This window comes from Apaloderma vittatum, unplaced genomic scaffold, assembly GCF_000703405.1.
Source record: "Apaloderma vittatum isolate BGI_N311 unplaced genomic scaffold, ASM70340v1 scaffold10183, whole genome shotgun sequence".
NCBI lineage: Eukaryota > Metazoa > Chordata > Aves > Trogoniformes > Trogonidae > Apaloderma > Apaloderma vittatum.
In genome coordinates, this window is record NW_009707499.1 from 1057 (window position 1) to 29036 (window position 27980).

Here is a 27980-nt window from a genome sequence, read left to right on the forward strand (position 1 = left end):
TCGCTTGACTGGTGAGGAAGGCAAAGAATTCACTGTGGGTGTCAGAAAATACTTTCCTCAACTTTGCAAAGCATTTAAGGTATGTCTTTTCTGTTCAATTTTCTATGCTTCAGTGAACAAACATACATTTAAGTGGTCAAGATCAGTAGCCATTACGAGAGTTGAGTTTGAGTTCATTTGCTAAGAATTCAACCTAGTGAGGTAGCATTAAGAGGTTGTTGACAAAATATGTCATTTGTGTTATTAGAAATTACTCACAGAAAAAAATGAATTATGGGGTCTTTGCTGTGATCTCTGAGCCAGAAAGGGTACCATGTGTTTTGATTGCCTTTAGAAACACTTTGAAGATTTGGAATATGTAGTAAATGTAAAATTTTTTTTTTTAAAATGAATATGAAGAGTGTTGTTAGCCATTTTCCCCCTTTCTGTTTTATGTGTTTAAAAACAATTGGAAAGTCACGTAATATGTAGTAAGCTAAGAAGTAAAGAAGTTCATTAAAGATGTCTGAATTACAGAGAGCAAAAATGTCTTCAGAACCTCATTGTTTTACTGATTTGGAATGTGTGTAATCAGGAAGGATTTCCTAGATAGGTGCTTGCTTTTGACAGCTCTCTCTTCATTGAGCAGGAAAGTTGATATTAAGACAGTAAAACTTCACAGTTACTTCTGTAAACTGAAACTATTTGTATGTGGGTTTCTTTTTTTTCAGGTACACATTTGTAGTCAAAACTCAGAGCTGAATAATGCAGCGTTACAGGCGTTAGGATTCTGTGTTTTTAATTCAAGTATTACGTCTGAATTATCTGGTAAGCAAATAAACTTGAGTGTGGATGCTTGTAATGTGTGTGTACATGACAGAATTCTTTTTTCATGTATTTGTTAGCATGTACTTTAATTTTAACAGTTTGCAGTTCCCAAGAGGTGCAGTGGTTTTGTCTCTAGAGCGAGCATCCTAATCAGTAATTCCATCGTGTTTAAAAAAAGTTTAATGTGTTTTTCATGCTGTTACGCTAATACTGTTTTCTAACTTCTAGTTTCATTAAATGCTTTGGTAGCAGTTAGATGCTCTCATTAGGTTTGTGGAATTAATAATAAAAAAAATGACTGAGTGGAAAAAGAGTTAAGAGCTTTTTTATTTGGAGAATTTGTGTTTGCATGGTAGTGCTTTTCAGTGTTTTCCAGCAATTACCTGGGGATTCCTGATTGTTAAATTGAATCAAAGAATGGTTTGGGTTGGAAGGAACCTTTGATTTAGGGTCATCCAGTCCAGCTTCAGATGTTCTGCTGATAAATATTTCCAGTTGAGCTAATTTAATCCAAAATCTTACAGCCTACGTTCTTAGAAAGCATGAAGTCTCTTTAGCCAAGAGCTTTGCTGTTGAGAACTTGAGGCTGTGGATTTTGTTAATAGGAGAGAGCTAATGTCCAAGTGGGCAAGTGACTGCCATTCTGTGTACTGAAATTGGTTCTTTCAGTTAATTTATTCAGTTTTTCAGTGTCCTGCTTTCCTGTTATGTAAACTTTAGTCTGTTTTCTTAAAAGAATGTTTGTGCAGTCCCTTTTCTTTCCCCAATAACTTTTTTTTTTAACCAGTTGGTAAATTAGACAATTTTATTAATTGTTTCTGAAGCCTGACATACTCTTAAATCCTGAAAACAGTGGAGAGTTAGGGACAGGGGACAAAAAGTGTATGCACTTTTGATTGAGAAGAGAACTATATATGAGTTCTGTTTCTCTGATAGTGAGATCATTTACCTACAAAGCCCAAATTTGTGGGAAATCAGGGTTCATAGGTTTTGAATTTTAAAGGCATACATGATTTCCTCATCTGTCTTCTTAGGTGCATGTAAGTCCTGTGTTAATCTTATTTTTTTTGTGTGTGTGATGAGCTGGCTGTTGCCTCAGTTATAGCTTTACCATCCTCTCCCAGTAATAAAGCTTCTTGTAGACCTTAAAATGAATTTATTTATATCAGTATAGCAGCAAAATAGACCAAAGTGCAGCTAAATTCACTCGAAATCCAAGAAGTTTTGAGTGATTCAGTATTTAATTTTTAGCTCTAGTGTTTTTAAATAAAATTGTCTTCTAGTTTTATGGTTTTGTGGTTTCTTACAAAGGTAATACAGATGTACTACATTAATAGTATCTGTATATTAATACATTTTGAGCTTTTTATTCTGACTTATTTTGAGAAAGGTTTCCAAAAATTACCCTTAAGTAACATTAAAAAAATTAAATCATTTCCATTGGGACTTCTAGTCCCAGTAATGTTAACTGAGCAAAATGACCCAGAACTTGCTAAGGAGCTGAGGAGGATTGTGTAACCAGAATTTGAGTGCTGTGCGTTCTGCTTTCAGCAACTGAAACACGAGACTTGCTTTCAATGGTGAATGGTGTTGCTCTAAAAACTTCTGACAAAAACACTCGCACTCGGGCACTTTGGGTGATCTCTAAGCAGACATTTCCTTCTGAAATTGTTAAAGAAGAGGTAAGTTTCCTACTCTTTTTTTTGTGTTTGTGGCCTGATTTCCTGGGGCGATGAGGCTTGTACATTCTCTTGGTCCCTCTCCACTCAGTAACTTTTGAATTTGAAGGTTGTTTTCCATCAAATTTGACAGCCAGATGTAGGACCTCAGTTTTTGGAAGGATTGTAAGGGCACCAACAGAAGGAAGAGAACCAACAAGTTCTTGGTTTTCTTGAGGAAGAAGCTGCAATGTGAGCAATTCCGTTAGTATCGGTGAAGCAGCACAGGGGAGAAACTGAGCGTAGTGCAAACACAGGGAGCGCACAGTCCTGGGAAACAAAATTTCATAATTCCAGCTCCTCTTGGAAATAATTTGTGCTCAGGTGCTCACTCCAGTATTCTTCTCTTATTTCCTCAGGTGTCCAGTATTATTTCTACCCTGGAAACGATACTTACCAAAGGAGATGTACAGTCTATGGTGGTTGAATACGAGGCACTAAATGTTATTATACGGTATGTTCACTGTAATATGAGCTTGTTAAAGTAGGTACTTTAGGCTTTTTTTGGAAACTGCTGATACAAAATCGTAGTGGCATTAGGTATACCAAGAGATTTTTTTTTTTAATACTCTCAGAATTGTTCAGTACGTTCAAGATTATTTTCCTACAGTGTTTTGTATTATGGGCAGTAGTGAAATTGTGTGAACTACCATTTCTGTCTCTTTGCTAGTGGCTCTCCTGAAGAGCTTTGTTTGCAAAATACTCTGTTAATGATTATAAAGTAATTGATTTTGATAGAGCACGTACTCAATATTCAGATAAACTTTCACTGCTTTCATTTTTAAGGGCTTACTAGCAAGTATTTCAAAAGTCTCATGTGTTTCACAAGTCTTACAATCCAGCTTTCATTTTCGGAACCTACCAGGCTGAGAAATTCTCCACCATTACATGGGGTTTTAAATAAAAGTTTCTTGATGGTGCTTCACAAATTTTGCTGCATTGTTTGTCATAGCACTGCGGAGGGTACTCTTTTAATTCCAGAGGCAGATTTTTAGGACCAATACCAAGAATGTGCTGTTCTGGGCAGCAGTGCTAGGCTTGTCAAGTTTTATCTTTACTTACATTAATTTAATTTCTTTATTAGTAAATATATTTGACTTTTATCTTTACTATTACTCTAAATCCATTTTAAAGTTAAATAGTTATTTGCTTATTTTATTAGTACATTGGTTTTTGTAGCAGAAAAGTTGGATATTATTTACTTGGTATTTAGCAAGTTCTTGCATTTTTACACTGATTTGTCTTTTGCAAATCTGAGATTTAATAGACAATTGTTTCTTGAAAATTAAAAGACCTAATTTCATAAAATGTGTAGTTATTTTATATGTGTGTGCATATGTATTTTTATAAAATAATTTTACTGTGTTTATGAAGAAGATCAGAATGCTTAACTAGGCTGATGTTGAGTCTGTGCAAACCCACACTGCTCCAAGCTTTGGGTTGTCTTTAAAAAGCAGGAATATGTTGTTTTCAGCCCAGAGGCCCTGTTGGAGCTGGTCTCTTCTGCTAAGGACACGCGAGGGATGGTTACAAGGCAAACTTTGTACTTCGCCACTGATAAGGAAGCGATGGTGTGTTACTTTCAGGCTCTCAGTTTGGCTCTCTTGACTGAAAAGTTGTGATAAAACAACTGAAAGAGTCAGTCCATTCTGCTATTTTATCTGAAGTAACACAGCAGTGTAGCAGTTTTAAGTGGTCTGTCAAAATACAATTGTTTAGAAAAATAAAAAATTGCTTAGAATAATTTCATGGAAATCATATTATTTATTGATGATGCTAGGATTATCTTTGAGCGTCTGAGCAGTATGCCTGTTGGAGATTTGTAATACCCACTGTTGCTTTTTTGGGAACTAGCTTAATGGAGCAAACTCCGGTCCAGATGGGAGAAGAGGCTGTGAGGTGGGCAAAACTCATCATCCCCCTGGTCGTCCATTCTGCTCATAAGGTGCAGCTGCGAGGTGCCACCGCCCTGGAGATGGGCATTCCCCTGCTGCTCCAGAAACAGCAGGAGGTAGCGGCCATCACGGAGCACCTCATGACTACGGTGAGTGGAAGCACCTTGCCCAGAGGCAACAGAAATAGTTATCGGGGTTGGTTTTTGATTGGGGGTTTTAAATTTTACTTACAGGCTAGACAGTGTCAGCAAAAAGCCACTGTGAGTTGACAGCGACTTCTTGATGACCACAGTTTCAATGGAAAAATTAATGTAAATATAGGATCACTGTAAAAAATAATTTTAAGTGGCTGACGAGAATCATTGATTGGTAAAATAACGTGTCCTTTTAAAATAACCGTAAAGCACTTGTCTCGATAGTATTAAGTTGTATGGTATCATTGCACTTCTGTGTCTTTTAAAGAGAATTTTCTTATTGAATGTGGTGGTTGTACCCCAGATGCAACTAAGTGGCATTCAGCCACTGAGTCAGTCCTGCCCCCTGCCCTGTGGGATGGGCAGGAGAATTGAGAGGAAAAACAGTAAAACTGAAATAAGAACAATCTAATAATTGAAATAAAATTAAATATAATAGTAATGAAAAGAGAGATAACAAAAAGAGAGAAATAAAACCCAAGGAAGACAAGTGCAGCACAGCGCAGTTGCTCACCACTTGCTGACTGACACCCAGCCAGTCCCTAAGCAGTGATTAGTGCCCCCTGGCCAGCTCCTGGGTGTGATGTTCCATGGTATGGAATATCCTTTTGGCTGGTTTGGGTCAGCTTCTGGCCATGATCCCTCCCAGCTTCTCATGAACCTCTTTGGCAGAGTGTAGGAAACCAGAAAGTCCTTGACTTAGGATAAATATTATTGAGCAACAACAAAAACATCTCTGTGTTATCAACATCATTCTCATAATAAACCAAAAACACAGCACTGTACCAGCTATGAAGAAGAAAATTAACTCTATCCCAGACAAAACCAGAAGACTGAATTAGAATCGGCAGGAGATAGTGTGACAGTCACATCATCTAGCTTAGCTTCCTTCTGGAAACAGCCCTGGCTTCAACGTTAAAGCCACATTGCTCAGGGCCTTGTCCAGCTGAGATTTGACTGTGCTGAAGGGTTGAAAAGCTACCGCCTGTGTGGGCAACTTGTTCAGTGTGTAACCACCCTCAGGATAAAAGCAGGGTTTACTTTGTTGGAACTTGTGTCGGTTGCTTCCAGTCCATCCTTTGAGTACTTCCCTGAAGCATCTGGCTCTAAGGTTTCTAGCATACTTTTCTTTCTTGTAGAAACAATGTTTCTCTCTGTCTGCAGAAACTAATTTCAGAACTTCAGAAATTGTTTTCTACAAAAAATGAGACCTACGTATTAAAATTGTGGCCACTGTTTGTCAAATTACTTGGAAAGGTAAGCGGAAAAGCGGTAAGTTCTACAGTTGTGAATCTTTAGGGGAGGAATTTTTGACAGCATAAATAACTTCATTCTGAAACGTCTTTTTTCTTCAGACTCTGCATCGTAGTGGCAGTTTTATCAACTCATTGCTGCAACTGGAGGAACTTGGATTTCGTAGTGGCTCACCAGTGATAAAGAAAATAGCCTTCATTGCGTGGAAGAGTCTAATAGATAATTTTTCTCTAAACCCAGGTAGATTAAAAAAAGTTAACCAGAATTGTTTTGACTGCTGTCACTTTGCGTAACTGGAAGAGAATATTCTGTTTAGTGGTAGTTATTTCTATGTATATACCACTGGGTATACACATAGTATCTCTGTGGTACATGCGTAGTGGTGTATATATATATACACATAGTGGTATGTCCTGTGTGCATATACATCAGTAAAATTCAAGGTTTGTTGTTTTGGGGCTTTAAGGAGAAGTAACAGTCTGATCAGTAGTTCTATCTTAATTTTTCTTCCAGGAGAAATAGAATAAACAGAGTAAAATTTTAAAACCTTTGCTTTGTAACACTTGAATTGATTCAGACAGCAATGAAATAGAAAATGAAACGTTCCATAGATCTTGTTTTGGGTTGGGTTAACTGGCAAAGAGAAATGTTTCAGGATTCTGGAGGTGTTAAAAAAAGTTGCTTTAAAGGTATAGTGAGACCTGAACAAGTCTTTTAAGTCCAGCCTGTGTCAAAACACACATTTATTTTTTACTTTGAGTGTGCTTCTCCTTACTGACTGCCCTGAAGAGAAAGCTAAATGTGGACCTTTCTTACTTTAGCTGAAACTAACTTAAACTGTCATTTGGATGTGTTTGTTCTGGCCATTGTTTCCCATAAGTTAATTAACCAAAGCTTTGATTCTATCAGAAAATAAAATCACTGGCACAGCTGGCATTCGTTGTGCATGTTTTGGGTTTTCTCATGCTGTGGCCCGTAGGACTTTCACGTAGCAAGCAGGAGTGAAGCTCCTTCTCTTTGTGTGGTATCTAGTAGATTTCCTTTCAGTCTTGATACAAGAAGCAAACACTTGTGGTTTCCAAGGTTCTAGACAGCAATTACGAGCAGTGAAGTAGTCTGAAAGGTCGGGATGTTTACTGTGTATTTTAGTTTTGCAGATTGTCATCAATTGAATTTTAAGCTAAGATAAATTAGGAAAAAAAAAGGAATAGCTTAAATTTTTTCCTTTGTGATTTCATGATTTGTGTTTCTTAAAAATACACTTTTTTTTTTTGTCTTCAAGATATATTGTGCAGTGCTAAAAGGCTGAAATTGCTCATGCAGCCACTGAGCTCGATCCACGTGAGAACAGAGGCTTTAGCACTGACAAAACTGGAGGTCTGGTGGTATTTAGTCATGAGGCTGGGACCTCAGCTGCCTGCAAACTTTGAACAGGTAATACAACTGAACATAATGGTAGCACAATTATTTTGCCTGTGCTGAGCGTGTGAAGCTAAGTCCCTCTTTGTCACCGCAGCTTATTCTGTACCTGCTGGGTCCTTCTCTAGTTTATTACTAAAATAAAACTGTCTTAAGCAACCAAATCTGACTTGTGCTCTGTGTTAAATATAACAGGAACACTTGGAGTGATAGGTGCAATTTATTTAAAGTTCCAGAAGATTTGAGAGTACGTGTTGTAGGAGTGTCTTGGTGAAAAATCTCTGGCGACTGCACAGATACAGTAGACAGAAACTCGTTCTACAAGGACTGCTTTGTCCTTTTGCTGGGCAAGTGGGTGCTTTGGAAAGTCCGCTGTAGAAAAACATACTGAAAGGATCGCAAAATGTTTAAAGGTGCACAGAGAGAAATGATCCAGGTTGTTTCTTTACTACTCGCCTCATAATTGGAATAAACATAATATTGCTATTAGGCTTCTGAATTTCATTAATTTAAACTTCAGGATGAGAATAAAATTTTAAAAATCTACTTTTTTTTGGATACAATATAGTTGTATTATTCTAACTGTTTAATCTAGCCAATTCTAATTCATATATCAGTATGCATATTTTACACATCGTCTTACAATACTTCAAGTAATTAAAAATGTTCTAAGTACCCAGAAACTCTGGAACATGGATACTCAACATGGAACCTGTGGTTGGTTGTGGCTTCTGTGCCGGACCCGTTTTCACTGAGGTTTGCTGTCTTTGCAGGTTTGTGTACCGTTAATCCAGAGTACTTTAAGTCTAGATTCTTCTGCTGCCTTGCAAGGAACTCCCTCACGTACACCAGCCAACCAAAGCTTGGGCACATCAACCCCTGCACAGAAATCAGGTATTAAAGCACAGAACTGTTTCCAGCAAAAAGTGACCTCTTCCGTTTAGCGTGTTTCTCGTTTTTCATTTGCAATGTTTTCTTATCGAAAACAGTAATTGTCCTGTGTGTTCATTGCAGAGCTCAGAGCAGAGCTTTACATTGGATAAAATTAGCCTGCTGTCACCGATATTTCAAATTCACCAAATTGTGCTGAGGAGCAGTTTTAATGTCCTGAATTGTGCTGTCTTTTGCGAGGGAATCCTAGTTCAAAACTTTGGGTTTTGTGCATTCATGTGCTATTTATATGCACCATTCTCATTTCTATAGCATCGTTAGTTTCTGCCTGAAGTGTAACCCAATGATCATAATACACCAGTAATTTTGGTACTTTAAGTACTTGTGAAATCACACCTACTCCAGCTTTACATCTAAATGCCTGAGATAAGGAACTGCATCTTTTTCTTCTCTGTATGGGAAACTTGGCTTTCACAGCTTCTGTAATTGTGGCCTGCTGTAGTTAAAAGACTCAGACGTGTTGTGGAAGTGTCCTAGATGTGTAGATCTTCATTCCCTTTTTTAAAAAAAAGAAGTTAGTTTTAGTTCTGTGAGATCATAACCAAGGTTGGTCAATATTCTTTGCGTGAGAGTTCTTAAACTTGTGGTAGTGTAAAAGTTTATGATGGAAACATAGAGTTTAAGAGCAGAGTTACTATAGTACATAGCCTCTTACTTTCTCCATTACCCCAACTTCCCTGGGGACTTTTGCTGCCAAAATAAAGTTTGGCACCCAAGACTTTGCAGGCTTTGGGTGATAATTATGCTTTTAAATACCGTGGTTATGTTAAATCCTGTTTAATAGGAGTGCATGCTGGATATCTCTCTGGCTGTTAGAGGTCCCTTTTATCTAACGCTCTTCTAGGATTTGTTCTTTTTATATGAACTTTGGGATTTTGGTCTGTAGGATCTTCAATTTGATTATGGGTGAAATATGAGACGATGTAATTTTTCTCCTCTCTCTTAGGTTCTTACCTGTTTGCAAGTCCAGCCACACCAAGGATGAACTTGAACTCTAGTACAGCAGGACTGGTGGTAGTTCCTTCCATTCAGCTTTTGGGAATTGAAATGCTGCTTCACTTTTTGATGGGACCAGAAGTTGTTGATTTTGCTAAGCAGAACAAAGTTGTGCTTAGTTTAGGTATATGAGTTCTATTTTTCTGAAGTACTTTCACATAATCTGAAGTTGCAACTTTTGTTGGATTTGAAGAGGTCTGTTAGAATGAAATGCTTTGTCATCTTTGCTATTGAAGGTTGTTTTTGTTAAATGCTCTAAGTATGCATATACACTTGGTTATTTTTAAGGCTTATCTTACCAGTAGACTGCAAAATAACAGATTAATGGAACATGTGTTTTTGTTCTCCTAGAGCCTCTCCAGTACCCACTGATCAGTAGCCCTTCTTTTTTTTGTAAGCACGCCAGTACGCTTATAAACGCAGTTCAGGATGGCTTTATTGCAATTGGAAAAGAAGTTCCTGGTAAGAACTTAGTGGTGAAATTTGATTTCTTTTCTGGAAAATAAAGTGGGCGAGGGAAGCATAAGAAGAAATAACTACTTTCTGTAATATACCAGTGTTGTGTTAAATAGACTGTATGGCTTGATTTGAAAGCTTGGTCGGTTTTGTTTTAGGTCAAAGTCTGTTGATTAACACAGTTTGTATTTAACTGCAATTTCGTTTAATGTTTTTATTACAAACTGAACAAAAATATTCTGCTGTCTTGTAGATTGTACGCTGAATGCTATATGGAAGGGCATAAATGGATACGTAAAAACAGCTATTGAATCAGGTAAAAAACGTATTTTTATCATTGGTGGCCAGTTAGAGGGTTGATTTTAAAACTAAACCTTTAGTGTCTGCTTCATTGCTGATAAAGCTTGCTTGAGCATCATCAGTGGTTCCTTCTGAAGCAACTGATACTGAGTGTCATTCTGATATTCAACTGATATTTTTTGTGATGCCTGCATCTTTGTGTGACAGGTACAAAATCCAAGTGATCTGAGCCAGTGAGGCTTACTGGGGAGGGCACAGTAGCGTGTGGCTGCAGGTGTGTGTTGCGTGTAGCAGTAAGAAAGTCATTAAAGCACTTGAACTGCTAAAGAAATCTTTCCATTTCCCAAAAACATAATTAACGCCACCTCAAGTCTTTGGTATTGAGAATTGGAGACATTCAGTGTGTTTTTCAGATTAGTGTAAACTCTTTGTTCTGTGAATGTGGTCACATTTTACTATGAAATAAAACTTAAAAGTGTCTTTACAGATGTATAGAAGTTGGTTACCATTGAAAAAAAAGGTGTTCTTTGCTCTGTAAAGGCTTTGAAAGTGCAGAATATTCTTAATAATCAAGCCTTTTGTATTGGAAGATCTATCTGAAAAGTGGAAGAGAAATGAAGTGCATTGCTGGGATGAATGCAAACTTTCACAACCTTTTTTAGCATGTCAAAGTTAAGGTTGTTAATGATACGAAGATGTTTCCACTTTACTAATAAAACTTAGATTTTATTTGTTACAGTACTAAATACAAAGTTTTAAATGATGGTCAGGGTGACCATTACTTCATGCCACTCTTTTTTTTTTATTCTAGGAAATAAGAAAGAAAAACAGGGGTCGGAAGTACTGACTATGTTGCTCCAGGCCTTAAAAAATATTGTTAGATCAGATTCTCTTCCTGTGCAGAAAATAGTGGTAAGTTGGGTGGGTTTGTCCGTTTTTAAAACCTTATTTATTTCTGATGGTTTAAATTCTGATTGGTGGCTTCTAACTTCCCAGAATGGTATCCTTAAGAGAGAGAGCTTTTTTGGTGTAAATTTTTAAGTTACGCAATTCTCGTCAGATGACATTGCATTGCTTAAAGATTTCTTTCTTTACAGGCTTTTTTTTTTGAGATTTATCAGCAATCTTCACAAAATCGGGTACATGGTTCTCCTACCAGAACCTTCTTCAAAGCACAGTTACTTTCACGATAGATTATTTTGTTTTATTACTAAAGGGAAGCAACTGTTACAATTTTGCTTTTATTTGTGGTGTTATTTAAAATACTCAAGCTTTCAGGCAATAAATTCTTTCATACGTTTACTTCTTTTCTCTTACTTAGTCCCTGATTGATATTACTGTTAAGGAATTGCCTCAAAAAGTATTGGGATCACCAGCTTACCAGCTTGCTGATATGGATCTTTTAAATGTAAGTCTGACTTCATTCCAGAACGTTCTTTTATTTGTGCTGAAAGGTGTTAAGCTGTCATGTTTGCACAGACGTACAGAGCGCTTCCCAAATTGTGAGATCCAGGGCTTTCAGGAAATTGTTTTACTCCACATTTCAGAACACAGGCTTTGTTTCCAGCCCTCACTTCTCACAACTAATTTAATTATCTAACTAAAAAGGAACATACTGAAAGTACTGTAATAACAAAAGAGGATTTCTCATGTTCAGGTCGTGATTTAAAATAAAGGTTTTGGATGCTTTACGAGGAGACTGCGTACTCGAACTGTGGAGTACTGCTTCTGTACTGTCAGTGAAGTACCTAAAGATGAAAAGCGATCCTCTGCTGGAAAAATGAAGTGCATGGAAGCAAAGCAGGGAATATCACACTAGACAGCTTTATTTTAGAAAATTTTCAGAATTCTGAACTTAATCAGTCTGTTGCAGAAAAAGTGGTGATGTTTGTTAATAGCGAGAGCTGCTCTGGCCTAATGAGCCCCAACGTGGGGTGTTGCACCCTGCTGCCTGTAACTGGATTGGGAGGGAGAATCATGATGGCCATCTAGGAAGTAACCACAAGAACAGCCTGTGAGAAAAAGGCTGTGAGAAAAGACTGAAATGACACCAGTTGGTTTTTTGTGTGTGTGTTTCTTTTGTGTGGAGCGGAGCAGAACAAGTGGGGGCATACTACTGGTTAGATTAATTAAAAGTTTAAAAGGTTGTTTAGAGACTTGGAAAGCCGAATGATGATCAGCTCTTCTACATCCACCAGTAGATAGAAGGGAACTTTTTTATTCTGAGGTAGTGGAAATGGGGATTTTTAAGCCTATAAAGCTAAAGATTATATTTAGCTCAAGTTACATAGTTATCCAGGGAGTGCATGGAATTTGTTTGGAGTCTCTTAAAAGCAGACAAATACCCGTGAGAGGAGATCTAAGTGTAACAAGAGTAAGCGAATGCTTCAACTCAAGAGAGTAGTGTAAAACTGTGTCAGCCAGAACTGGCCGAAGAGCTCTTAAAATTCCTCCCAGATCTCCCCCTTCCAAGTATTTTCCTTGTGTTTGGAGGCTTTTTCTGACTTAGGTACAAGAGAACTTGCTTAGGGTCGTTGAAGTTTTAACTGGCAGGTATTAAATGCTTTTTGTTACATACTTGAACATTAGCAAACCTGAAATACTTGCGATAGATTTTAACAGGGATTGCCCAACAGATGTCTTGCTGAAACCTTGCAATAAAGCAAAAGTTGTGTTACTCTATCTTGTTCCCGGTGTTGCTTGGTTTTTTTGAGGCAGTAATGATTATAAAGTTCTGTAAATCTCACAGCCTTTTAAACAGAAGAGTTTTTTGCTTCAGTTGTAGTATAACTGATATTCTGCTGAAGTACCAGGATCTAGCAGAAGCCAGTTTTCAGCTTTCCCTCTCGTTTTTATTTTCATGTGATAGAATTGACAATTTTTAACCATTTTTAACAGTTGCAGATTTCTACCTTGGAGTTAAATATAGTGTATAGCCATGCATATAAGTGAGGCAAGCATTTAATTTGATCAACATCTATGTCATTCTGACCTTTCAAATTTCTCTTACAAGGGAACACCAGCTTTATTCTTAACCGAGCTGCCTTTCCACAACAACCTCTTGGAATGCTGCGTAACAGATGAGAGGTACTGTTTATAACAACTCTCCCATAGAAGACTTCATAGAAGTTTGTTTTTCCCAACTTCAGCTGAAAAAACCATCTTACTTGTTTTACTTTCTTCCCTAGATTCTTTGTAATTCTTGAAACGCTCGTGGGTTATGTTCTGTCTGGGCCTACATCTCCCCTGGCTTTCAGTGAATCCGTGATCTGCATTATTAATCAGAAGGCAAAGCAAGTGAAAAACAAGGAGCATCTTTGGAGAATGTGGAGTATCGTTGTTAACCCGCTAACCGAGTGGATTAACCGGGTATGGTGGCTTTTTTGTTCTCTTCCCCATCTCCCTCTCTGCTGTGTCAGAAAAAGCACTGATCGTGTATCTTAATGTATTTTTAGGAACAACGTGTCTTGAAGCGATAGTAAAATTCAATAAGCCTTGGTAGTGTTTGTGAAAATGGAACGTGGCTCTAAGCCTTCAGTCCTTGGCACAGACTTGCTCCTACAAAGGATGGAACCTGCCCTCAAGGACATGTTAGCTTTTAAGCACCAAGAAGCTCATTTGCTTCATGTGTAAATGTAATAAATACTGAGTTGTGACCTGTAGGGTGTGATTAGGACAGTGTTTCTTAGTGTTAGACTCGTTGATAGAAAGCCATATAAACTGTAATATTCAACAGGTTCTGCAGATCACTTACTAGAAGTGCCCTGACTGGAAGGTAGGAGTTGTTGGAGTTGATCCTCAGGTAGTCACTAGACCTGAAAAGCTTAGAATTTATGGAGAAAGTCTTAGCTGCGTTAAGTAGGTTGATGTCGTCACTTACTGCAACTGAAATAAGTAAAAAATACATCAGACGTTTTCTAACTGATTGGTTTTATTCTTGGAGTTAAGTTATTTTAGAATTTATAAACTGGTTTTTATCTCATTAAGTAGTAGGATCAACATGAACTCTTGAAAGAATGGAGAGCATTTAATTGCAAAATGCCAGCTTGCACGATAAATATATTTAGAACAGCCTTATTTGTCATCTAAATTTTGCAGCTTTGTTAATCAGGAAATTGTTTTCTCCTTCCAGACTAATGAAGTGAATCAGGGTGATGCGCTGGAACACAACTTCAGTGCTGTTTACAGCGCATTGCTGCTGCCGGTATCACACCTCTTCCCCGTTCAGGAATTCCCACAGGTAACAGTGAATTAATAATCCATTAGAAACAATGTGACTGAATGAATTCATAAATGAACTTATAAAAATGGTGAAATACTCTCTGATAGTCCCAGAGTAGAGTGTGTTGCTAATATGTGTGTGCATTGGACCAGTGCTCCAAGGCTGGATTTCTTGAGTTAGGTAGGTTTTGAAGAAGAAATAAATTACTCTCTCAGTTGATATTTATAAACTTTTTCTTTCTGTTGTTACAGCCAACTATGAAATCCTTGTTGCGCACTTGGTCAGACCTGTACAGAGCATTTGCTCGCTGTGCCGCTTTAGTTGCGACAGCCGAAGAAAACCTGTGCTGCGAAGAACTTTGTGCCAAAATATTATCTGGGCTAGAAGGTGAAACTCCAGTAGTGAGTATAAACCAGTGATACTGAACTATATAAATACTTTAGTAGATATATTTTAAAATATAACAACCTACTGTAAACTCTGTTGTAGTGCTTTCTGTAACTTAAAAGTGTTTTGGGCGAGAAAGTCGTAACACAGTTCTTTTTGCTCACAGGACTTGGAGTTGAGCTAGGAATGGGTTGAAAGAAGTAAAGTGTAAATATTCAGATAGCAGTTAAGCAGTCTTTGGATTTGTCTTCTAATTGCTTAAGTGATAATGGTTTAGTGAATGTTATCATTGTGGTAAATATGATTTGTCCAGCTGAAATATTTGTGTGTATATGTATAAACTAACTTAAGGTTAAATTAAATGCCAAAAAGCCAGGCATTTTGTTAAGGAAAGAGGATAGAGTAGCACTGCAGCTTTTGGAGGGGATTTTGCTGTATTCCTGGTGTCGTCAGTCTTGTACACGAAAATTTCAAGACTAGTTATAAAAGAGAAAGCTTTTGAAAGGGGAAGCCTTTCCGTTATCTGTCTTGCCTCTTCGCAAGCCCCTGTCATGTGGGGAGACAGAGTGTCAGTGAACGTTAGCCTTGGAACATAAAATCATGCTTCAAAGCTGTCTTTTGAAAAAATACCCTGAAAGGAACAAATAAGAAACAGATCAGAAAAGTAGAATTTGAAAAATGAGGAAATGGGAGGAGTACATGATTATAACTTCCTTTGGATGCTGCTGTATCCTAATGATAAACTATTTTCAAAAATTAATGATTATTCATTTCAGAAATTAATTAAGCAAGCCAAACTTGCGTACTGATGCTCTAAATTGTTCAAGTTCCATTAAAACAAAATGATTTTTTTGTCCAAGAATATCAATGTTCCTTTAAAAAGCAAGTTTTCTTTTATTTAAAAGAATTTGTGATGGATTGTGCAGGCGGTAAAGAACCCCCACGTTGACCCATGGTTTTGAATGTACCATAAATCGATCATGCTTCTGTCGCTGTTTCTGTTCTTGGCCTTTGCTGATGACTTTGTTTCCTCCTCAGAAGTTACCGATGATGGATGGTCTCACCCACATTGTGTCGGTTATGGCTGACTGCATCAACTTTGCCCCGTATGGTACTAAATATCAGCCGAAAAATAGATGTAAGTAGATACTTGAATGTTGGAGTTTTCTGTGTCTTTCTTCCAGACTTGGTTGAAAAGAAGAGTTGCTGTAGATGTGGAAGTGATGACTGTAGGGTATCAGTGGTCTGTGTGTCCTGCACATGCAAGCACTAAAGGGAATGACACACACACAAAAACATAAAATTGTGAAAGGGAACTAAAAATGTCAGCCCTTAGTGCGTATTTGACTATCAGATCTCTTCCCTTTGAACAGTTGTGTAGTTACTGCATAGCCTGACAGAATACATCTGCAGTTGATGTAAATAAAATTTACAAAAAAAGCCAAACCAAACAAAAAAAAAAATTAAACCCCCAAACTTTTCAGTGTAAACCACTGCTGGTTTCTAAAGTTTTAGTTAGTGTTTTGCCTATGATTTCATTTTCGTGCGTGAAATTGGCTACTTGTGATTTGCTCAAGCATAATCCAGAGCAGCAATGCTTGATCATAATCTACAATCTTCATTATATCATTCCTGCCTAAAACTGATGATCAGCCATTAACAAAACATTTGCGAGGCTACTGCTCCTGAAGCTGCTTTGCATAAAGTGTTAAAGAATAAGTTTAACAAGACAATTGTATGTAAAGGGTTCTTTTTTTTTTCCTACTCCCATTTGCAACTACTAAAACGGAAGAAACAATTAACCAAAGAAAGTAATTCAGTATAAAACTTGAAGTGTTTATAATTTCTTCGTTCCGTGTGAAGTTGTTAAAGTGGCAAGACCTTGTGTTGGACCGCTGAAAGAATGAAATGTTTTACTTAGAAATGTTGATGAGGAAAAACATGATGGAAAGTTTGCTTATTAATAAGTAAACTAAAAAAACCACACAACTTGCTATTCTGTTCCCCATTCCTCACCTCTTCCGGAATTTAAGTGCATCAGTTAGTATCTGTAGAAAGCTCCCTGTCTCTTGACATTAAATATATTTAAAAGCATGATCATTTCTATGACCAACCATAAATATAATGAAGAGGAAGAGGAGGCATACATGTAGTGGCATGATAAATTTACATATTAAAAAATGTGTCTCCTGTTAGATCTGGTTTTAAGCTATTTCTATACGGCTAAAGTTCTGTTTCTCGTGTCAACAAAAAGTTCGGATGTTTTTTATTGTAATGCACATTGGTTAGATAAGAAAAAAATTACGTTTTTTTAATATTAGCTCCACAGACACCTACAGATTGGTCTAAGAAGAAAAAGGAACCCCTTGGAAAGCTTGCCTCTCTGTTGAAACTCCTGGTGATGTTACTAAACTCTTTCCATGTGTTCAGTTCCAAAGAAATCTGTTCAGAAACATTGGTCTCTGTTGGTCCTTCAATTATTGCTATTCTTCACAACATCATCAGCCACGTTTCATTGCCTTCAGTGATCGGGACTATGTTTGCAATTTTTTCAAAACCCCTGGCAGTGTTTTATGAAAGAACAAAGTGAGTATTTTGAGAACGGTTGGAAAACTGGGCTCATTGTTTTGCTGCATCTTAGTGAAATTTTGTGTGGTCTGTAGCGAGCGCTGTGTCGAAGGTGCTTTGGGAGTTTTTGGGGCTTTGGCACTAATGTGCTGAAGAATTTTCAACTCTTGCCTTTGAGAGCACCACGTATTTTACTGGATTCGGCCTCAAGAGTAGGACTGGGTGTTGTAGGGCTGTGAGGTCAGCGCTGAGAACCGGCTCCTTTTTACAATTCCTGCATAAAACTGGCCTTGCTGGGGCTGAGCCTGCCGGGGCAGCATGACCGGCGCAGCGTGGGCGCGTTCCCTTCCCAGTTCAGTGACTTCCAGTGGGATTCAGAAACCTGTGCATGTGGGTAGCGGTCTCCATTGTCATGCTTTTCTCTTGAAATAAAGCCAAGCTTACCCAGTCACACATGAACGGAGACCTGGCGGGTTTCTGAAAACTTGGAATTTAGCGTGACTGGCTGTTCAGAGTGAATGTGTTGTCATCTCTGCAAAACTAGACTGGTCGGCTTCCACCTGCTGCTTATTTTCCCAGCGATGACGATATTAACAGTAATTTGTTTTCTGGCATGCAAGAAGGGCATAAATCTTTGTAGGAAAAAGAGAAATGTTGGTGGAAGTACACTGGAAAAAAACCTGTAAGTTTTGAATTAGAGGAAAGTACTGAGAAAGGCTTGTTGCTTTTTTTTTTTTCATACGGCTTTTTTATTTTTTAATCTCTGTCTTCTCAGGACAGGGTGGAATTGTTAGGGCCTTGGTGGGAGGGGACTGGCAGAGGCTTGTCTCCGATTTGTTCATGGCATGAGAGATGTACGCTTTGCTCAGGATAAGCACAGCCTCGAGCGTTTTGGGAGGGGGGAGGGTAGGATTAGATGCTGCCAGTCAGCCCATACGTGTTTTCTGGAGGCTTTCACTGAAACTTGAAGCAGGACTGCTGCTCCAGAACAGAAATTGATCAGGAGTCCTCATATCGGGGACAAGAATCCGCTTGTTCCTGCATAAGGCTGACTTGATTGCCACCTCTCTCCATCTCCCATCTCATCTGCCTTTGTTTAAACATTGTCTGTCTTAGAACTAGTCATTTAAAGGGAGAAGCGTGTGATGGATATATATATTTTTTGAAGGAGGGCATCTGCAAGCCAATACAAGTTTGGGAACCTTTTCAGGTTGGAGGTCAAAGGCTTGAAAAACAAATTACTGAATGTGGTTTTCTCACATTTTTCAGGACGGCGTGCCTAGGGACTTCTTTATGGGGATTTACCTAGTTTGGGTGATACTTCAGCTTTTGGATGAAGATATTTAGGGGGCCTGGGAAATCTGTTTATGGAGAGGGTTAAGAGCGATGCAAAGAAGGCAGATGGAAGTTACTTCAGAAGAAAACCTTTAAGTTTGTATTAGTTCCTACCCACCTTTCCATTAGCTTCTCTTCAAGTATCAGTGCGACTAAAGGACAGGCTTTCTTGAAATTACTTACAACAGGGAATTTTTTTAATCGCCCAATGGGTGGCTTGTTTCACAACATGATTTCATCAAGTTGTATTACTGAAACTCGTGTATGGTGCTTGAGTGCATTATATGTGTGATTCTTATGCTTGGGCTAAACGAGACGGCAAAATATAACTTTTTTTGTTTATTTTGGCAGGCTTGCTGATGTATCTAAAGTATACAGTAATCTTAACAACAAGGTAAATTTGCTAGAGAAATAGTTTGGGTTTGGGGAAAATGTGTGATGCTAGAGTTTTGCCATTAATCATGTATTCTTTAAGAAAATAATTGTAAGGAAGGTAGAGGTTCAAATTTTTAAACAATTTAGCTTTTTGCTAAAATTAGCTTGTTAGACTTTCCACATGACGTGGCATTTAAACTTGTTTATTCAGGCCATGCTATTCCATGGGATAACAACATTTAATAAAATGTTTTAAACTTTTAAATGGTTCCTGTGTGCAGCATTGGAATTAAATAAAAAAACCTGATTTTTCTTCCCTCCCTTCAGCTTGAAAAGCTATTGGCAGAGATTTTCCTGTGCCTGCAGTCTCACTGCATGGGTGCTTACGACAGCGAGCTGCTGGAGCAGCTCTCGCCCTTGCTCTGCGCGATGTTTCAGCACAAGAGCAAACAGATCCGCAACCAGTGTGCCCAATTCTGGAATGCGACGTTCGCCAAGACCACGTCCTTAACGTACCCTGAGGAGTTAAAGTAAGACACGTGGTTATTTCTATTTATGTATTGATAAAGAAAGAGATCTTGGGCTGTGTGGGAATGAAGTGGTGCTGCTCTGGTTGCCATTTCTGTTCTGCTTTTTTGGGGGATCTCTGCTGGCCTTCTGCTTCTTCCTCCCGACCCCACCTGACTTTGAAATCCTGTTTTGTCGAGCAGATCCGTGTTAAGCCAAGCCAAAAAGAACATTCCGCTCTTGCTGCCTGGTTTTCAAAGCATCGAGTTAGCTGAAGACTACAGCGGCCCCTTCTCTGATACGGTAAATATTTTGTTGAGCCCAGCGGGTGCTTCATTGTGCGTAATGTTACGGGGATTGCACTGAAGGCAGCAGCGAGGTCCGTTTTGATTTTGACGGAGATTGACCTGTGCTTGCTTCACGTTGGAATGATAAGCCATGCTGGGTAAGCGCTTGTCAAAAGAGTGAGCTGGTTCTCAACTGCTTATGCATTTTAAATCTTGAAATTGTTTGAAGTAATTATTTTAAGTTGTCCTCAGTAATTTAGAGGAAAATGGGAGTTTGGGACAGCGTACTTGTCAGAGTGAATACACCTCGGGAATATGTGTGTGAGCTTGGAGTTTCTCCATACAACACGCTCCGTGTCTTTTCACTTGAGTAGATGGAGAATTCACAGCTGGATGCAAAGATAAGTGGAATGGAAGTGAAGCTGGGGCAAAAACGGGACCCTGTGTCGACACAGACAAGCGAACTAAAAAACGAAGTAAAAAACAAGCCCAATAATGTGCAAGTAACATCTGCAAAGGTAAGACATAACAGATAGGTTTCTCTATAATAGATTTGATTCTTCTGCAGCAGAACATCTCCTGTGCTGCTCTAAATTCTCAGTGGTTCCCTGGTTCCAGGTTGGGACAGATTCCGATGTTAAGGTCGGTTTTGGTTAGACCTGTGCCACGTGCTCCAAATCTGACCCTGGGACCAGGGGGAGAAGGGTGTTGTAGTCTTAAGGAATTGATGATTTTTATTTTTTTTTGTAAATGACAATAAATAATAAATCCTTGTAAGCATTGAGGTGCCTTCACCTGTTCCAGCTGTTGGACTTCTTGTTTCTAATCCAGTTTTTTTTCTTCTTTCTGCAGTTAAAACTAGATTTTTCATCTTCAAAGACTAAAAGCGAGATCCTCCTGGAAGAGGAGAAATCTGTCGAGTTTGTGTTTATTCCTCCAGAAACAAAAGCAAGAGTATTGACAGAGCATCAAAAAGAAATGCTTAGGTCAAAGAGGTGTGTAATTTATTCTACTTTAATATGGAACATCGTTACATTGCGTATGTCGCGTGGACATAATTCTTACTCTTACATACAAGTTACAAAGTTTAAAGCTAACAGAGCCTCTTGCTTTGCTATTTTAAACCGACCAAGTTATTCTCTGATCTGCTTTTCCTGTTGTGATTAAATATACTCTGTTATCTGCTCAGTAATTTAGAGTTTACGTTTTTCCTTCGTGACTCTCACTTGCAGCGTGAGGTGGAAGCTGGCATATTTCTCAAATGCTTGCAATGAGGGGGTTTTACTAGTTGATCTGAAGGAGAAGTTTCTAAATTCAAAGTCTTACATCAGAAATAAGGAGATTCCAAAATCTCCTATTTTTATTGCAAGGGAATCTTTTTAGAATTACTCTCTTTTTAATGTGAGAAAAAACTACTAAAGTATTTTCTGTATGTGGGAGTTTATTTTGTGCAAGTATCTCCTCTCTTGTCCTAAATGCTTGTCTGTTGGGGGTTTTTTTTAAATTTTTTTTTTTTTTAAGAGTGTGACTTAGCATTTCCGGTTGTGTTTCAGAGTTGACGTTCCTGCTATGTACAACAATTTGGATACGTCGCAGGACACAACCTTATTTTCTCAGTATACTCAAAGCCAGGAAGATTCTTTGTAAGTGAAGGTGACCTGTATGTACACTAAAGGTGTCCCCCTTTTCTGCCACACTGCTAATTCAAGTAACTTCTATTTTAGGGAAAAATCGTCCTTAATAGAAAATGCACAAGAAGATACTAAAAACAAATCTCAGGTAATTTCTCACTGTCTAATGGTAATTAAGGTAGTGGAGTTATAGCCGTCCCAGTGATTTTTTTTTTTTTTTTTTTGGTCTTCATAGTAGTAGTTCTGGTAATAAATGGCAAAACTCTCTGTTACTGACTATGATAGGGTTTTAAAATTGATCTGGAAACTCTTTGAGTTAAAAAAAAAAAAGGTACTCCCATAGGTATTGGCTCACAGGAATAATTTTCTGTATTGATTAACCACTAAAATTCTTGATAATATTTTTTTTTTTCTGTTTTCTTCTTGGGCTTCCTCTCGTTTTCCCACATGTCAATAAACGGGCCCCGTGTCTATAAAATACACTGGTGGCTTTTGAGATTTGTATTTCACACTCGGGTTTGATTCAACACCAGTGCAGCACTCTTGGTGCTGCTTTATAGAATTTTACACTGGAAAGGGCCAATCATTAAGCATTTTTGACTTAACTTCAAAACGAGAGGGTATATGTGATTAGTTTTAGTGTGGATATATTTAAGTTTTGTGTTACAGGGACATTTCACGTAAAAAATTCAGCAAAACATTTGTGTTTCGGGATTAAATGACTTTAAAAAGAAATTTAAAAGAAATCTTTGTCTTTTATAACTGTTGAAGAGCAGATAATAAAATAATTTGAAGGAGGGGTGGTTTGAAAAGCCTTATGGGTGTGTCATTTCATATTCCACCACAGCTGTTTTTTTTAATATTGTACTTACAGCAAAACTACAAACCTTTGCTGTTCTGTATTTTTGTGACAGGAAGAAAACACAAAGAGCGAAGGATGTGCCAAAGAATCGGACACAGTTGCGGAGGACGGCAGATATGATAATCCTCTCGGGAGCTCTGCCGGTGTGAACAAGTCGTCTGTTACTTGTGCGGAGGGAGAGTCAAAAATTGGGGAGGCAGCTGAAGTGCCTCTGGAGGAGCCATCTATCGGAGAGGGGTTAGAAAAAAGCACTGTGGAACCTGTTCCAAAGGAGCCTTTGGAAGGGAACGAAAACACTTCAAACGCCAGCAACAGCTCGACGTCGAGTGACGTCATTTCTGGAACGCCGCAGCCCGTGAGCCGGCGACAGTCTTTTATTACTTTGGAGAAATTTGGGAGCTCGGAGAACAGACCCTTTAGCCCTTCAGTGTTAAACAGTTTATCAGAAACTTCCGGAAGTGCTTCCGCTAAACAGGAGAATATGCACATAGGCAAGACTAATGCGAAACCAGAAAAGTCGGTAGAAGAAAATAAAAAGCTTTCCAAATCGGAGCCTGAACAAGTCTTCACTGCCATACGAAGGCTGACGCGCCGGCAGAGTAAAATGGAGCAGCCGTGGAATAAGCAGTCCAAGTCGTTAAATAGGTCAGACCAAGAGAAAAGCACCCAGGAATCGTTTCCTTCCAACAGCATGGTAGATAGTTGTGAACTGTCTTCTGCAATGGAAGACGTGGAAAATATTCTCCTGGCACAGTCCCAGGCTCTCCATTCTACGGAAATTGATATTAAAAAAGTGGAAGATACGATAGCAGAAATGGAAAGCGAGCGAATGGTAGATACAGATTCAAAAGAAAATACACCCCCAGAGACAGCGGTGTCGTCTGAGCAGGTGGCAGGCGATGACAGTCAGGTTCCACATGCGTCTCCTAATCAGAAAATATTAAGACGTTCTTCAAGGCGACGGTCAGAAACTGTAGATGGCACAGCAGGTAGTCAAGATAAGGAAGATGGCCACCAAAGGAGAGACAGGCGTAGAGAAGATGAAAAATCTGGGCAAAAGAAGGTGCCGCAGACTGATGGAGCCGAAAAGTCGAAAGCGGTTTCTGGGAAAACTCTAGAACGTGCCGATAAAAAAGAAAGCAGCCTACCGGAGAGAACAGCTGCAGAGGACTTCAGCTCAAAGGAGTCTCCTGCTTCAGGGGGCCTCGATGAGGAAGCAAACGGAAGCGCGAGGAGGTCAGAAGATAACTGTAAGGCTGACGTGGAGGATCAAGACTGTGCCTCGAGTGCATTAGGTCAGAAGAAGGTGGAACGCCCGAGATACCACACGAGAAGAGCCTCGCAGGGGTTACTCTCCAGCATAGAAAACTCTGAGGCTGATGGCCCCGAGGCCAAGGAAGAAAGCACAAGGAAGAAAAAACCTGCAAAAGTGAAAACCAGAAGTGATTCTCTTGATGGTAAATTGAAAGATCTACAGCCAGGAAGCCATCAACTTGAGGCATCTTCCCAAGAAAACAAAACTAAGAATTTGGTGGAAGCAAATCAGGGTGTGCCATGCCATGGGGCTGGCACGGATCCTGTTCCCACACCTGAACCCCGTGACTCAAAAAACCAAGTAATTCCTGCAGACACTGGCAAAGCTGCGGGATCCACCAGCTCGGAGAATTCTCCTGATGTGCATAACACCACTGTGGAACAGAACAAGAGTGATACGGTGATGGAATCATTCGCCAGACCGTGTGTATCTGATCAAGATGTGGAAGTGGAAGAAAATAAACACGTTGAGAAGCAAACAACCGCAGAAGATTGTTGTTCACCTGCTCTGCCTGAACACGCACCAGGAGCAAATGCTTCAGGCGGTGATCTCTCCTCTGCACCCGAGTGTCAGCACAGGAGACGCAAAAGGCCAAGAAGGCTAAAGAATTCCGACTGCTCTTTTAAAAAGCTGAAGCACGAAGTAACGTCGTTCGCTGAATCCAGAAATGAGGACACTCGTGAGGTGATCGAGCCCCAGGCCACCCCAGGTCAGACATCTGTATGTATGTCAGAGACATCTGGTAGTTCAAATTCTGATGAGAGCTTGTCCATGGCACCTTGCGCCATGAGCACGCCCTTGCATGCTCCCAAGGAACCTGGCGGGTTCGACTTGGGGAGAACATCTGGAGACGGTCTGCAGGGAAACAGCGTTGTGGCGGAGGAGGATCTGAAGAATCCTCAGTGCGCAGCAGCAGAAATCGCTGCCTCTGTAGTGGAAATTAACGAACCTGCTGATCGGAACGACTCAACTGAGCAGGGCCTGCCTGAGGGGGTGTTGGGTGAGGCTGGTGACAGCTGGGTGGCTGCAGGGACACAAAGGGAAGAACCAGTGGCTCCAGGAAAGGAGGAAGTGGGTCAGGATGGGCAACTGGAGGAGATACCTGAGGCACTGCTTGATCACAAACCTGAGGGAAGACCGATGGATGAGCTAGAAAGCGAAGGTGCTGAAGCAGAGAGTTCAGTAGAAATTCAAGATCAAGAGATAAAGGAGGAATTGGTGGAAACTGAGATCACAGTGCCTGAGAACGTGGCCTTAGATGGAGAAGATGGAGTAGAAAACACAAGTGCGGATTCGCCTCAAAAGCCGCAAGATGGTGATTCTTTAGCGTCGGTTCATGAAAGTCCCAATGGCATGCAGGCACGCTGCTTGTGGTCTCCTTCAGCTTCTCCGTCCACGAGTATTTTAAAGAGAGGTGCCAAAAGAAGTCAAGACGACGATTCCCTGTCGCCCGCTAATAAGGTACGGCCGTGTGATTTGTTCTGTGCTGTTCACAGGCCAGTCAGCTTATGAGCGGGACGTGGTCTGGGCTCCGTAGTGTAAGGAGCTCCAGAGAAGTTGAATTATTGACTGTATTTTTCATTGCAAGCGAGCTCGCGCTGAAGTTGAAGACTCACGGGTTTCTTTTGGGAATGTATAAGCGCTGACAGACTTGTGTCCTCGGGACTTGGGGCGGGGAGTTTTAATCTGCAAATGCTACCGCTGTGGCCAGGGGCTTCCCAGTGGAGTCTGAGCAGCTTTTTACAAAATGCATTTAATAGTTCCTTCAGTAGTTTGTGTCTTTGGGTGAAACATCATCTGTGTCATTGGAGAACTTGAACAGACTATTTTTGTATGAGCTATTCTACAACTTCCTTCCCCGGGCTGTGGTGATTCGATTTCACACCATAAAACCTACTTTTCTCTACAAACAGATTCGTCGAGTCTCTTTCGCAAACCCAATTTATCAGGAGGGACTGGCGGACGACATCGATCGGAGAAGTCCTATCATTAGATCCCATTTTAATTCGCCTTCTTCCCGGAGCCTTAAAATTTTGTCTAACGTTCAGGTGAAGGTAAATTCCGTTACGTACGTTCTGTCTGTCCTAGGGACTTGCACGTCTTACTTAGCGTAGGCAGCGTTGCCTCAGCACCCATCCGTAGTCACTTGCAAGCGGTTGAAAGAGCAGAGGATCAGAAGCGTAAGAAATAGTTGCGAGGGGTTTAGCCGGACTCGTTCTGTTACTCTCTGAAGACAAATGCACTCTGAGATCTAAAGAGGTAGAATCTTGCCGTTCACTGACTTCCTGCGGTCCTGAGAGATCTTTTTTCCTCTTTTTCTATCCAGCACATTACCACTCCAACCAAAGGATTTCTGTCCCCAGGATCTCGTAACCCTAAATTTAAGAGCTCAAAGAAGTGTTTAGTAAGAAGTGCTTTCATTCACATATCTCTTCTAATTTTTTTTTTGTTTTCCCCCTGTCTTAAGTAGCGCGATAGTTAATCTAACAATTTTTTCCGTATTTATTCAAGATCACGGAAATGGCGAAGGAATCACTGCCTTCCCCCACGGAATGTGTGTATCCTGCCTTGGCCAGCTGCCAAGCCCCGGTGGATGTCATTTTACCTCAGATTACATCCAACATCTGGTGAGCGCGTTGTTGCTTTTGAAGGTGACGTTCTTAACCCACAAAAATAATTTTTTAATGCCAAATGCCGATGGTTTCAAGATGTCTTTTACCAAAATATTTTTCCAAAGGATGGGGATGGGTTTGGTGGAGGAAAGCACTGTTGTGGAATGTACTCAAGTCAACTTTTCTGTAAGGCTCGGGAGAGCCTGTTGGATTTTCTTTCTGCCCTGCCAGGCAGGAAGGACACAAATCCCAGCGTCAAAAACCATTTTTTCTTTCTCCCCTGCTGCAGCGCCAGAGGCTTGGGGCAGCTCATCCGAGCAAAGAACATAAAGACAGTGGGCGACCTGAGTGCTTTGACGGTGTCAGAAATCAAAACTCTTCCCATCCGCTCTCCGAAAGTTTCCAATGTTAAAAAAGCTCTTAGAGGGTATCACGAGCAACAGGTAAAGTTTAATTTTAGTACTCGGAGAGCTGCTTGGGTCCGTCATGAGGAGTGATGAATTTTTTCTCCCCGTTAGGAATTAATTAGCACTTTAAAACGTAGTCTCTACCTGTCAGAGTAACGCGGGAACTCAAGTACGGTGATCTGGTTATGATGTTGTTAGTGGGAATAAGGATTGTATGCATTAGGAGGTTAAAACATGTCTCACCACCTAACCCTTTTTTATTATTTTCTTTTTTTTTCAATTTGAAAATGCATCTCTTGTTCTCTCCCCAAAAAAACCTTAGGCAAAATCACGAGGGTTTGAGGAAATAACAGTGCTTGAAGATACAGAAAAGCCCGTAAATAGCACAGAGGATAAATCTCTTCCTGGAGACGACGAAAAACTCGCAACAGGTACCTATGGCCACTTGGTGCTTAGGGTTCGGACGTTTCTGCCATGTTGCTGCTTTCCTTCTCTCCTAACGGGAATACTCGATTTTTATATTTTTTTTTTTGGTGGGTTTTGGTTTTGTGTTTGTGGGGTTTTTTAGGGTTTGGTTTTTTTTGAGAGAGGGTTAATAGCTCATTTGGTGGCTGGCTGAGTTAGCTGCTTTGTGAAGCCCTGTAGCATCGGCTTTTTTACTATTTGTACGTATTTTGATGGGAAGATGCTGTTTTCTCTTCAATGAGTTTGCATAAGCTTGTGAAGAACAAGTCAGGCAGGGCTTTGAGTACTTTATTTTCTGAATCTCAACCACGTGTGTGTCCTGGGCTGTGTAAAACCAGCGGAACTGCCATGGTTGGGGGCGTGCACGCCTTGTCCCACATGACGCCTCCCACTGAGCAGGTTGCTCAAAGCCCCGTCTGACCTGAATATGGTCAGATATTTTTGCTTCTGTCCTTAGTTCTATTTTATCATGATCAAATACAGTGAAAGTCACCATAAAGAGGGGTTGTAGCTTGGAGTTGTGAAGGCTGCCGTTGCGAGCAGCTCTCCTGACGCCTGGCACAAATCCTTTGTGTGTTACTTGGAACAAAAGAAGCCGCAAAGTCCCACTCGGGGATAAATCTGCTTTGATTTAAATGCGAAGGTGCCGACTGCCCTGCCCTACTCTCCTTCCTTTTCAGATTTGATCGAACCCGCTGTGGGGAATCCGAACGAGCAGCCCGCAACCGATCTCCTGAGCCAGATTGAGACCCTCGCGGCTCAGCTGACCTCGGAAGATCTTCACAGCTACTCGGGGAGCCAACTTTTCGAGATGCAAGAAAAACTCATCGGAATGACAAACTGTATCCTGAAGAACCTGCAGTCCCGCTGGAAATCACCACCCCATGAAAGTTGTGATTAGTTGCTTGTCATTCCTAAGGAAGAAGGGATTTTTTTTTTTTACAACAGTTTTCCCCCCATAAAAGATGCTTTTCTTACTGATGAATTATTCTCTGGATGGTGCATTTTGTACTACGG

General features: G+C 39.9%; 1 protein-coding gene across 1 annotated transcript; it reads left to right on the forward strand.

The window, feature by feature from the left end:
* Positions 1–27864, forward strand: RIF1 (replication timing regulatory factor 1; the record flags this gene model as incomplete). Its single annotated transcript, XM_009866222.1, has 34 exons — positions 1–79; positions 711–807; positions 2359–2489; positions 2885–2979; positions 4380–4569; positions 5779–5871; positions 5970–6108; positions 7151–7302; positions 8061–8181; positions 9185–9358; positions 9586–9696; positions 9944–10006; positions 10802–10902; positions 11312–11398; positions 13004–13077; positions 13179–13359; positions 14123–14230; positions 14464–14613; positions 15638–15737; positions 16921–17185; positions 18854–18896; positions 19205–19407; positions 19588–19687; positions 20046–20189; positions 20524–20666; positions 21225–21314; positions 21396–21450; positions 22217–24940; positions 25393–25533; positions 25806–25883; positions 25991–26106; positions 26381–26534; positions 26821–26929; positions 27644–27864. Coding segments are annotated over 34 exons (6832 nt in total), but the record flags the coding sequence as incomplete, so codon positions are not given.
* Between the last annotated feature and the right edge of the window lie 116 nt (positions 27865–27980).